This window comes from Petromyzon marinus, chromosome 33 (genome assembly GCF_048934315.1).
Source record: "Petromyzon marinus isolate PM22_M1 ecotype Great Lakes invasive population chromosome 33, UKy_Petmar_22M1.pri1.0, whole genome shotgun sequence".
Taxonomy (NCBI): domain Eukaryota; kingdom Metazoa; phylum Chordata; class Hyperoartia; order Petromyzontiformes; family Petromyzontidae; genus Petromyzon; species Petromyzon marinus.
The window spans coordinates 7,164,157-7,177,224 of record NC_133699.1 but is presented as its reverse complement, the minus strand read 5'-3'; the positions used below and the strand labels follow the sequence as shown (position 1 = coordinate 7,177,224).

Sequence of the window (13,068 nt, the reverse complement as noted above, 5' to 3'; positions counted from 1 at the left end):
GTGAGAATTGTTATTGTTTTATATTTTATTATTTTGTTGTTTCCCTTCAACGTGACTTTACCGAAAGAACTAAGAATATGAATTACTGCAGTCACGAAAGCTTTAAATCAAAATTTCATTGGAAAGACGTTATAAACAATTTCAGTTCTTAATTGATTGTATTTTATGGTGACATTCAGACTGCAGTCCATTCGCTGGCACTGCCTCTTCACACGACCATCAATGGTATGGTTTATAGCATGTTATATAATAATACATAGTATAACATTGTAATGTTTAACATAATTCATAAGGCAATATATAGTATCGTAATTGTATTGTGAATATACAGCAGTGTGGTATACAGTAGGGTTGGTAGAATAATACATAGTGTAATATTACAAGTCTAACATTTTACAGTCTAAAGTATAGGGTAGTGTAAAGTAACGCATTGTGTAATTCAAGGGTGGGTTTGTCTATGGTAGTGTATATTACGGTGTATAGTCGTGTAATGTAGGAAAAAGTTTAGTTGAAGACATATAAATATACTGCATAATGTTCGAGCTTACATTGGGCTGTGTATACGATATTATACAATGTAGTTTAGATTGGAAGGTATAACGTTACAATGTATAGTAGTCTAGTTTATGGCATGGTTGTAACGCAACACAGGACAGAGCAGCACATCGTGGCTGTTTCTCCCCCCTCCTCCGTTCCGAGTATGGATGGACTCGTCCGTCTGAACGAGGCTCGTCGCTCTCCGTGGTGCTAACGTTGGAAAGAAGGAAAAAACCGCCACCCATTTTTTCGCCATATGGCATTGTAATGTGTAATGACTTATTGTTAGTAGCTCAGCTGATTGGAGAGTATATAGAGTTTATTAATAACATTGATGTAGTTTATATTTTAGTTTTATTAATTCGTTTACTATATGGTATTAATTATATAGTGTAGTGTATACACAGTTACTTTATGTTTATAGCTCAACATATTGAAGAACATATTGAGTACATTTATTATATTGATGTAGTTTATACTTAGTTTTTTTCACATCGGTTAATTGTATAATAGTTGGGTAGTTGCAGTCCTTTAGCGTCCATATACTAAATGCCTCTGTTGAGATGGAAACTTTGACTTTAACATAGCTATTTCCGTGACCAGTCGCATGCTAATCCCTCACATTAACATCATGCTAATCTCCCAGTTACATGCTAATTTCTGACTTTAACACCCTGCTGATCCAACACTTTAACACAGCTATTTCAATGCTAAATTATCCTGTTTGATATGTAAACTCTTTTGTCAAGGCGCTTTACCTCTCCCACCTAGCCTAAAAGACGCTGCGAATCTTAGCAGCGTTCATTGAAGCGCTCTGCTGATTGGAGGGCATATAGAGTTTATTGATAACATTGATGTAGTTTATACTTAGTTTTTTTTCACATCGGTTTATTGTATGATAGTTGGGTAGTTGCAGTCCTTTAGCGTCCATATACTAAACGCCTCTGTTGAGATGTAAACTTTGACTTTAACATAGCTATTTCCGTGACCAGTCACATGCTAATCCCTCACATTAACATCATGCTAATCTCCCAGTTACATGTTTATTTCTGACTTTAACACCCTGCTGATCCAACACTTTAACACAGCGATTTCAATGCTAAATTCTCCTGTTTGATATGTAAACTCCTTTGTCAAGGCGCTTTACCTCTCCCACCTAGCTTAAAAGACGCTGCGAATCTTGGCAGCAGTTATTGAAGCGCTGTCGTCCCGACAGTTCTGTTCCTTCGCCTGAAGAAGGCTACTTGTGTTTTGGCAGAAACGTCGTGAGAATTTTATTTTTTATTACGTTTTATTTTTATTATTTTATTTTCATTCTACGTGACTTTACCAAAATAGCCAAGAAGTTGCATAAAGTTGTTGCATGCTTGGGCTCCAGATGCCGAAATTACCTTTTAAAAAACGGCCAGTCTCATCAGATCTCAGAAGCTAAGCTTACAGCGCCCAGCCCTGATGGTAACCCGGGGATACAAATTCATGTGGAGAAACAAATGTTCGCTTGTGACGACCAAGACTACGCCTGTCCTACCAAGGACAGGCCTCACTGATTCCGAAGACTTTCATTTTCAGGAGGGTCCTGCCGAGTTTTTTTGCAGTAGGGAGGCGATGTTGTGCTGTGCAGTGCCGGAGAGTAAGCTCATGCAGCCGGTCCACCCTGGCCTCTCTCCTCCCATCGGGACGGGTCGGTCATAATAGCGTTCAGAAACACCCTCCACGTCACAAAACAGTTCAATTTCTCAATCCGCAGGTCAGCTCAAATCTGTATTGTGGGCGTTCCCTTGTACTCTACTGTGTACGTGGGGCTCTGGATCCAATCCCCTGATCGCCATTGCATTCACTTAAATAATAATAAATTCTCCTGGCCACCCATAGAAAATTAGAGTGCACAATTATACGTGTGATTCATCACAGGCGAGCTCACACCGGCCACACTTGCAGCTTAGGGCCTCGCATTAAGAGAGGGGGGGGGGGTCTCTAAATACGAAACAAGAAATGGACACGAGGTTTCGAGTTATAACATAATTGTTTAATAAATAAAGATCGGTGAGAAAAAAAGACTCTCCAAAGCAGTTATTTTCATTCTGCTGACAAAAATATACAGGCATTCATAGAAGGGGCCTCTTAAGCTTAACAATGGCATAGGGCCCCAGCAATGCCATCATTTGGCTCTGCTGCCGAGTGTCATCCCAATGAAGTAATTTGCAGGTAACTTTAGCATTGGGATGCTTGGCCAATACCCAGTTACATTGTGATTGTGTGTTTTCTAGCTATGTGAGCAATCTGGATAACCCATACAGAACAAAGGGGAGAACGTAGAAAACCCAGCAAAGTGCCAGTCGGATAATTAACCAAGGCCCTTCTTGTTGCGAGGGTCAAAGATCACCGCTGCACCACCCTGCCACTTGAAACGATAATAGTTCGCTTATAATTTTTTCGTTATTTTAGTGTGTACATTTACACGCGATAATCACATCTCATCTCAAGCATTTGAAAAGGGCACCCTCAGTGGCAACTGTTCTCTGTGTGACACACGGTTATTCAGCACCTAACCTGCAAGCAGGTCAAGTGCTGTTTGCTGCGAGCAATCCCAATTGAGTGAGTCGCAGTGAAGTTTTTTTTTACATGGCAATTTTCGCCTGTGATGCTGACACACGATGGCCATACTTTATTTTAAATAATGTCTTGGGATCGTTTTTATTTTTTTACGTTAAATTTTATTGAGTAAATCACGAGCCCGTTACAGTGCGCCACGGGACTGCACGTCATTCGAGTGGTGCATTCACAATGCAACCGGACCATTTATTAGGGGGGGCTGACGCGAAGGGGGGAGTGAGGCCCGCGCCCCCCCATAAACTGGGGGGGGGGGGAGAGGGGGGCATTGTGACAAGCGTATTGTAGTAGGTGTAATCTGCTCCACGTTTGTCTTGATAAAGGAGCCCTGTGCAACCTGCTCAGAGTGTGACGTGCGTGCTCCTCGGTGTGACATGTGTACCGCTCGGTGTGTGATGTGTGTGGGTTTAGGAGAGGCCCCTTACCCTGGCGCATGGCAGTCGATGACAAGTTCTACCGCTTGATCTGCGATGGCTACTGCATGCAGCCACCCCCCTGCTGTCCACCGCAAGTGTATGCCGCCCCCCCATACCTCCCACACCGGGTTTTATCAAATGCTGGTCTGATGCGTTTCTATTGTCGATGCAGGTGGCTGACGGAGGAGAATGCGAAGTGTTTGTTCTGGGATATTCTTTGATTTTAATTGTAGTGATTCAATTAATTTATTGAACAATTGCTTAAGGGTGAATAATGTGACGTGTTATTGGCAGTGAGTTGTGCTGGCTGGTTCAGTCTCGTTGACACGGCCATTATGAATCCTCTTAGTCTGGAATGTCCTACTTCCAGCCGTACGTGCTGTTGCGACCCACAGACTCCTCACATACAGTCAGGGAAAAAAATATTCGATCCCCTGCTGATTTTGAACGTTTTCCCACTGACAAAGAAATGATAAGTCTATAATTTTAATGGTAGGTTTATTTGAACAGTGAGAGACAGAATAACAACAACAAAATCCACAAAAACGCATGTCAAAAATGTTATAATTTGATTTGCATTTTAATGAGGGAAATAAGTATTTGACCCCCTCTCAATCAGAAAGATTTCTGGCTCCCAGGTGTCTTTTATACAGGTAACGAGCTGAGATTAGGAGCACACTCTTAAAGGGAGTGCTCCTAATCTCAGCTTGTTACCTGTACAAAAGACACCTGTCCACAGAAGCAATCAATCAATCAGATTCCAAACTCTCCACCATGGCCAAGACCAAAGAGCTCTCCGAGGATGTCAGGGACAGGATTGTAGACCTACACAAGGCTGGAATGGGCTACAAGACCATTGTCAAGCAGCTTGGTGAGAAGGTGACGAGAGTTGGTGCGATTATTCGCAAATGGAAGAAACGCAAAAGAACTGTCAATCTCCCTCGGCCTGGGGCTCCATGCAAGATCTCACCTCGTGGAGTTGCAATGATCATGAGAACCGTGAGGAATCAGCCCAGAACTACACGGGAGGATCTTGTCAATGATCTCAAGGCAGTTGGGACCATAGTCACCAAGAAAACAATTGGTAACACACTACGCCGTGAAGGACTGAAATCCTGCAGCGCCCGCAAGGTCCCCCTGCTCAAGAAAGCACATATACATGCCCGTCTGAAGTTTGCCAATGAACATCTGAATGATTCAGAGGACAACTGGGTGAAAGTGTTGTGGTCAGATGAGACCAAAATGGAGCTCTTTGGCATCAACTCAACTCGCCGTGTTTGGAGGAGGAATGCTGCCTATGACACCAAGAACACCATCCCCACCGTCAAACATAGAGGTGGAAACATTATGCTTTGGGGGTGTTTTTCTGCTAAGGGGACAGGACAACTTCACCGCATCAAAGGGACGATGGACGGGGCCATGTACCATCAAATCTTGGGTGAGAACCTCCTTCCCTCAGCCAGGGCATTGAAAATGGGTCGTGGATGGGTATTCCAGCATGACAATGACCCAAAACACACGGCCAAGACAACAAAGGAGTGGCTCAAGAAGAAGCACATTAAGGTCCTGGAGTGGCCTAGCCAGTTTCCAGACCTTAATCCCATAGAAAATCTGTGGAGGGAGATGAAGGTTCGAGTTGCCAAACGTCAGCCTCGAAACCTTAATGACTTGGGAGAAGATCTGCAAAGAGGAGTGGGACAAAATCCCTCCTGAGATGTGTGCAAACCTGGTGGCCAACTACTATTGTTGCGCTATCATTTATGGCCAGGCGATCATTTTTGGATCAGCTTGCTTCCCAAGAAGCGGTTCCCAGGATTCGTAGCTGGGCATGAGCATGCCGCACAGCGGCCTCGAGTTCTGCTTGATAATGCCGACCACTTTGCCAGTGGGCCGACGCATCTTCCCACTTTCGGCTTTCAGCTGGAGACCAAAACAAAGGACAAACATCGTGTTGCGCAATCTAAGCAAGAGCGACGACAGCAGCAGCAGCTGGGATAGCACCGGGAGATGACAACGCAAACTCAAATGAGCACTAACCACAGTAGCTTCTCTCTCACACACTGAAATAATGAAATAACTATTGTTTAACCAACTCACTGCGTAACACAATACAATTTGGCTTGAAGGGGAAGGAGCAACCCAAAACAATAGCGCTTAACCTGCGGATGTGGTTTCATGCTGTGTCTCATCAATGTCAATAATGAGACTGACGCTTTGTTAAAATGACAAAAGATCACAGTGAGGAGTCCTCCGTAAATATTGATAAGTTAAAACAGTTCTGGCAATTGATAGAATCAACCGGAACCCGCCCATCAGATACCACACGTTTAAAAAAAAACGCATAAGCTTTTGCGACCAATATTATCTACAACAAAGGTTACCCTCCCATCTAATTCACAATTTGATGCTTAATCTCTCGATTCTTTATGATTTCACTGATTGACATTTTCTCTTACCTGCTTAGCACATCAGTCACCCTATATGTGTTTAATGTTTACGTAACGTTTTTATAAGTATAACTGCAATGATCAGTCTATAAATAATCTGCCCAAGCCAACTTGCACTACATGCGATTTAATATCTAACACTTGTTTATGTTTGTGCAATATTGTCGACTTTTCATAAACCACGGTTGTTTTCGTGCCAATTTCAATTAACTTCATTGCTGTACTTTATTATGTTTTGCATTTTGTCACTGTGGTATGTATGCATGTAGAACTTATTTCGCACCGTACACAGCCAACCATGCTAATCGGAGGTGCGCGGAAAGGACAACAATCTAAATACAAAAAGCAGTTCTAAAGAAATTAGTTTTCAATATAGAGGCCACCCTGTGACCCAGCTCAGACCATGGAAGCGACGCCGTGTTGAGCCTGGATATGCATAACAGGTGGTATAGGCTCTGCGCCAAAATGGCTGGCAGCAGAGCGCAGTACAGCAAAATGAACTGCTGTCCTGTCCTTCTATGCTCCTGATCTATGCCCCCCCCTCTTCACCAACCCGCACCGAAGTATGGTCAAATAACCCCTACGTACATACAAAAATTGTACGAAATGATTAGCACTCCTGACTTGATTTTGAAGTAATCTAATGTAAAGTCATTTAATAAACGCAAAATCAAGCTAACAGCATCTCTAATGTGGATTGTTGTCTGGTCACACGGTGTTCATTATGTTTAAGGTCTCTCTTGAAGTGGTTGAGTCTTTGTTGTTATTCTTTGTTTAAACTATATTAAAACTATTTAAAAACTATAAACTAAATAACTTTACCAGGTAAGGACCCTGAGAGCTATATAGCTCTTTTTAAGTGACCTGGCCACAAATGATCGTTCAATGAAGTATCTTATCACATTTGAAATTGATAGCAGCCAAATACTCTAAGTGCATGTCAGATTGTAACTGTGGAGGGAAAAGCCGGAGGACCTGGAGAAAAATCCATGCGAGCACGGGGAGAGAGACACGCACACTGCAGGTGTCTGGGTTTGATTTTGGTTCGGCAGTGTTGACGCTCCACTCACCACATCCTCCTCATTCTCTTCTGCAACGTCCCCTGCGACGCCCTCATCGTGCAGGACCAGCGAGGAGGGGGCAACCCAGCGCTCCTCGGGGAACATCTCCACGCACACGATGTCGTCGTGCATCGCGCGGTTTAAATGCTGCAGCCCCTGGATCAACACCTGCACGGAGACAAAAAAGATCCCCGATATAGCCTGAACAGACCGCTGGGCCAAGTGTTGTTAGAGAGCAGCATATACAGTAAAACCTTGGATTGCGAGTAACTTGGTCTGCGAGTGTTTTACAAGAAGAGCAAAATTTTTAATAAATATTAATTTTATAAACGAGCGAGAGTCTTGCAATACGAGCAGCTTTGTACTGCCGAGCGTCACGTGATCACAACTGATAAATGAGTGCTTTGATATACGAGTGCTTTGGATTACAAACACGTTTCCGGAACGAATTATGCTCGCAATCCAAGGTTTTACTGTACAAGAGTTTTAATACCACGAATAAACAATTTAAAATGTAGGACTATGAGCCCATGAATCTTCTGAAACCAATGTTTTTCAGTAACATATGTTCAAGCAGGGCAATTTCTGGACTGGGTTTTTTTTCCAACAAAGGGCCAATGTATCTAATTGTTATTTAACGTTACATTTTGGAGGTGGAAATAGATCATTCATTTTGTTAACAAAGTAGTCACAACCATCATTAGACCTCCTTTGCCAGTACCAAAATATAATATGGTTTTTCCCCGTTTTTCTGGCAACAAAACTAAAACCTTTTATAAGGAATCATGTGTGCATTAACCACAATACTTGTGGTCAAAATGCAAAGAAAAACACACTGATAATATTTGCAATATATGCGTACGCCTTTTGGCGTCCTCTGGTCTCGCACCAATTGGGTCGAGGCTCAAAAGAAAGCCGTCCCTGGGGTGGTTAATACACACATGATTCCTTGTAAAAGGTTTCAGTTTTGTTGCCAGAAAAAAAGGGAAAAACCCTATTATTAAAGTAGTCACAATTAACGTATATACTGTGGTTGTGGTGGCGTAGCTATCGAGTGTGCAGGCAGTGCAACTGCACCAGGACCCAAAGGCCGGGGGGGCAGGTGCCAGGCTACGACACCTACGTAGGGTGCAAAATACGTTCAAAATACAAATATTTTAGCCCAGTAGCTCTTAACCTTTACTGCAGCCTTGCAGTAAAGGTTAAGAGCTACTGCTCATGCCAAGAACGCTATGCCACTGCTTCATTATAAATTTGTTTTGAAAACTCACACAGATACGATCGAACAGCATTGTTCCTTCCAGACGCAGGCTTGTGAAACGTGTACCTCTTTATCACTGTCACCGTCCCCTCGCACCCTCAGAGTCCCCTCCAGGTAATTCTCACGACTCACAAGGAAGGTTCCCTGGACAAACCGGCCGGAGCGCACACCTTGCTGCAGCTGGGACAGCGGGAGATGTTCGGGGAAGATTACCCGGGACTCCACCACATCCTGCACACGTACACAGCACACGCACGGCACATGCACGCGTCAACAACAATTTTGCAACCGCCATCACGTAACGAGACGAAGGATCCAGTCTGATTTATCTCAGAGCAGTACGGCCATCCGTGTTAGAGAACGTTCCACAAAAGCGGATATCATAGAGCTACCTCTAGAGTTTCACCCTTCCGTCTCTGCTTTTTGCTAAATATGCCACGTCATGAATCTAGGATTTATTTGATTGATTGACCATTGCTCGTGAGGATGAGACGTTCTAAAATGGAGCTGTTTAACACGTATTCTTTTGCGACCAATATTATCCATAATAAAGGTTTATTGGGTAAGAGCGCGTAAATGTGTGTAGTTAACCCGGTACAGCCAATTAGTAAGGTTTGTTACGTAAAACAAAACGTGTCAATTAGTTACTACTGCAGCATGCCAGTGTATTGGAGAGTAAACCCACAACACTTACAAATCGAGTATATTGTTTCCCTGGCGATTACAACCAGCGAAACGTCGTACTCAGCGCAAGGCAAATGTCCCTTTCTTCAGTGAGGCAGCTGGATGCAACGCGGAAGTGAGGGGTCGGACAAGGGTACAGGCCCGCACCATAAATATGAGGGGGGGGGGGCAGAGCTGATGCACGCATACGGAGTCTCACCTGCTCCGAGGCCAGTGCCAGACGGTCAATCAACTCAGGGTTGTCCAGCAAGCTGCGCACGTATTCCTCCACTGGGGGTACACAGACACGCGCAGATAAACGCAGAAATTATAATTGGCGACACGATTTACCGGACGATTTAGAGTGCCACCCAAAATGTAAATGTGTTACTTTTCAAGTCATGCCTGCTGGATTTATTAATTTTCCTGTTTAACTGAAGCACTGTTTAACAAGAGGCACTACAGACTTGATTCAAAGCTTTCGTGACTGCAGGAATTACTCTTTGTTTTTTTTCGGTAAAGTCACGTATAAATAAGAAATAATAAAATAACATAATAGCGTACGACGTTTCGGTTGCAACACAAGCAGCCATCATCAGGTACAGAAGAGCTAAATTTACGAGAGAGAGGAAACACATAACCCCATATGTATATACAGACACACAAGTAGGGGGAAACTAACACAGATACAACAGGGGACACAGAGAGAGAAGCATACCAAACAAACAGTATTTAGCAAAATTTGGAAACCATATAAAGCAACACAGACGGTCGGTCAAAACACAATTAACGCATAGTCTGGTTGATTACGCTATTACAAAGATTGATGAACTGCAAGTTAAGTATGAAATTTTGTGGTGGGTCCACACACTAATCATAATAATAGGTAACAGTAGAAATGAGTAACACTGGTCAGGTATAGTGGCTGCTGTTATAGATGTGACCTTGGTAAATAAATAAAAAATACATTTTTATTTAAAGCTTTCGTGACTGCAGGCATTCATATTCTTGGTTCTTTCGGTAAAGTCACGTAGAAGGAATGATGATTGCTTGTGTTGCAGTCGAAACGTCGTGAGAATTGTATTGTTTTATATTTTTATTATGTATCTTCTACGAGACTTTACCGAAAGAACCAAGAAAATAAAAAATAGTTTAGTATTTTTTTTTATCATTGGTGTGGTCCCCTTATGCACCACGGGTCACACCTGATTGGGCTCTCACCTAGTTCAGGAGCAATGATTTTCCTACCTTACCAGTTGAGGTGAGGAAGGTGAAGTGAGAAGTAAAATTGCCTGACCTCACCTGGTAGAGGAGGACAAATCTGTCTCTCACCTGATTCAGGAACCCCTCATCCATATGATGAAGTGGTGCTGGACACCTGTGAAAAAGAGCTTTATAGCTCATCGGATTGATCCAGGAAAAATATTCAGATTATGATGCTGCCATAATGTGACGGTTATCTTACTGGGCTTGGCAACCCAAATGCCGCCGGTTCATCCTCCAAGCGCGGCAGGTGATTGAACCGTTTCTTAAATCCCCCCTCACTGGCCCTGCCGTTGTCCACTCAGCACTGTCAATGGGTAGTCCATCGGCAGGTCGTGTGTGGTGGGGTAAAATGTGGGTTACTCCCACCTCTTCCAAACGTCTGGCTCAACAACATATCCTCCAGAAGGGAGCTTGCAGTGGCACGAGCCAATATATTTTCAGGGCTGCCTGCACCTTAACCTTCAACCTTTTAGAGTGAGATGGTGGTTTGAGTGAGATGGTGGTTTGAGTGAGATGGTGGTTTGAGTGAGTTGGTGGTTTGTGTGAGATGGTGGTGGTTTGAGTGAGTTGGTGGTTTGAGTGAGTTGGTGGTTTCAGTGAGATGGTGGTTTGAGTGAGATGGTGGTTTGAGTGAGATGGTGGTTTGAGTGAGATGGTGGTTTGAGTGAGATGGTGGTGGTTTGAGTGAGTTGGTGGTTTGAGTGAGTTGGTGGTTTCAGTGAGATGGTGGTTTGAGTGAGATGGTGGTTTGAGTGAGATGGTGGTTTGAGTGAGTTGGTGGTTTGAGATGGTGGTTTGAGATAGTGGTTTGAGTGAGTTGGTGGTTTGAGTGAGATGGTGGTGGTTTGAGTGAGTTGGTGGTTTGAGTGAGATGGTGGGTTGAGTGAGTTGATGGTTGAGTGAGTTGGTGGTTTGAGTGAGATGGTGGGTTGAGTGAGTTGATGGTTGAGTGAGTTGGTGGTTTGAGTGAGAGTGAGTTGGTGATTTGAGTGAGATTGAGTTGGTGGTTGAGTGCGTGAACGGGTGAGTTTGTGAGCATAAGATGTCCTAAACTATTCATATATAGTGACGCTTATACACCTCACCTGGCTGTTTGTACTGGTTGGCAAGGTAAAAATTGTAAATTTAAGAAAATTGCGCCACTGTTTCAAACGCTGCGATGGGAAAACGAACCAGTAACTTCAGGATTGCAAGTTCAGAGTGCAAACCGCCCGTTACTTCAGGGTAGCGTTTCTCATAACCGCCACTGATTTTTTTTATTGTTCACCTCTGCTTGCGAGCACACTGTACACTTAACTCTGCAGATGTAAAACCCAGAGTGTGTGCCCACTCATGCACCTCTTACCTCTTGCTGACACCGCATACATGATGCACGAGTACTGTCTGGGTTTTTTGGGCCGGGGAGAAGGGGAGCCCCATGGGGTGGACTCCGGAGGGTTGTAGCCTGGAATCTGTGACAGCGGACACACAAGATGGCACTAGCATACAACAAAGATGAAGATCACCCAAATAAGCCTTAACAGACTGTGCTGCTGTTAGGCGGCGTGGCCCACGAGGAGGTGGGTGGCCAGCACTACGCGCATGCAGCCACCTCTGTCTCCCCAGTGCTCATGTCTACACACTGCACCAGGTACTCATTTAAGACAGAGTTTACCTAGGATAGGGACAACACCGGTTGAGATAAGGCAGACTGTCTGCCTCAGCAGCTGTCCCCCTCTCTTTTTTTCTTCCTGATGACAAAAGCTTGTGTTGTGATCGAAACGTCGTAGTTTTTTGTTATTTTTGGTTATTTCATTTGAACCTATTTACGTGACGTTACCGAAAGACCCAAAGAATGTCTTCCTGCAGTTACAAAAGCTTTAAGTCAAGATTTATTATTACATTTGTTTACTGTGCAAAAACTCAAGACTTCTTCATGAGGGTCCTGCGAAGTTTTTGCTGTCACTGTGTAGTCCCAATTGAGTAATTTGCAGGTGATTTTTCAGTATTGGGATGTTTTGCCCAATGCCAGACTCGTTGTATTGGGTATTTTTTTTACTATGGGAGGAAACTCGAGAACACGGAGGAGACCCAGAAGAGGGGGAGAACATACAATCTTCACACACTCACACATTCACGCTAACTCACTCGCTCACACACTCACTCAAACACTTCATTGCACTTACACACTCTGACGAACAGGGGGAGAGAAGATGACAACTCCACGCCGAAACGCGCCCGAGTCGGGAATCAAACCCAGCTTTCTTGCTGCAAGGCGCAAGGGTTACTTACCAATGTGCCACCATGCCGCCCATGGCGATTCGTAAACTACATCAGTACCAGTTTCCATGGACTGGGGGCAGCTGCCCCTGTGCAGCCACAGCCTTGCAAGCGGGCTTTACCCTGCCACGTGGGTTTGTGATGTTATTAGGCAGCTTCCCCGATGGAATAATTTGCGAGTAAATTTCTCAAATTTGGGTAATTACACCACACAACACTTGGCCGACTCTCTTTTTCTAATCATGTGCGTGTTCGCTCTAACTGTGTCTACTGCGAAGTAGACCGCGTTATTAACCAGAGCGGCCACCGACTTCATTTCAGTGTTAAATATTACGGACGGTACATTATACACTAAATACAACTTTAAAAAATGACAATACTGCACGTATATACATCACTCCATTCAGAGTCTTCGAGATTGGATTGGTAAGTACGGTACAGTAAATAGGTTACATTTTACAGTAGGATATTTATTTCTGTGTATTTGTATGTTTATTCACACCAATTTCATATAGTAAACTAATTTAAAAGACAACAAAACATTCACA

The 13,068-nt window shown here is 43.7% G+C and overlaps 1 protein-coding gene across 1 annotated transcript in view; it reads right to left on the bottom strand.

Moving 5' to 3' along the window:
* Positions 1–4,044: 4,044 nt before the first annotated feature.
* LOC142929732 (exosome complex exonuclease RRP44-like) overlaps positions 4,045–13,068 on the bottom strand; it is a 159,312-nt gene continuing 150,288 nt past the window's right edge. Inside the window, exons 3-7 of the mRNA XM_076071488.1 lie at positions 11,607–11,712; positions 9,216–9,286; positions 8,399–8,563; positions 7,081–7,239; positions 4,045–5,483 (exon numbers count right to left, since the gene is read on the bottom strand). Coding sequence (XP_075927603.1) covers positions 5,322–5,483; positions 7,081–7,239; positions 8,399–8,563; positions 9,216–9,286; positions 11,607–11,712 — 663 coding nt within the window. The 3' untranslated portion in view covers positions 4,045–5,321. The remainder of the gene's footprint in view (positions 5,484–7,080; positions 7,240–8,398; positions 8,564–9,215; positions 9,287–11,606; positions 11,713–13,068) is intronic.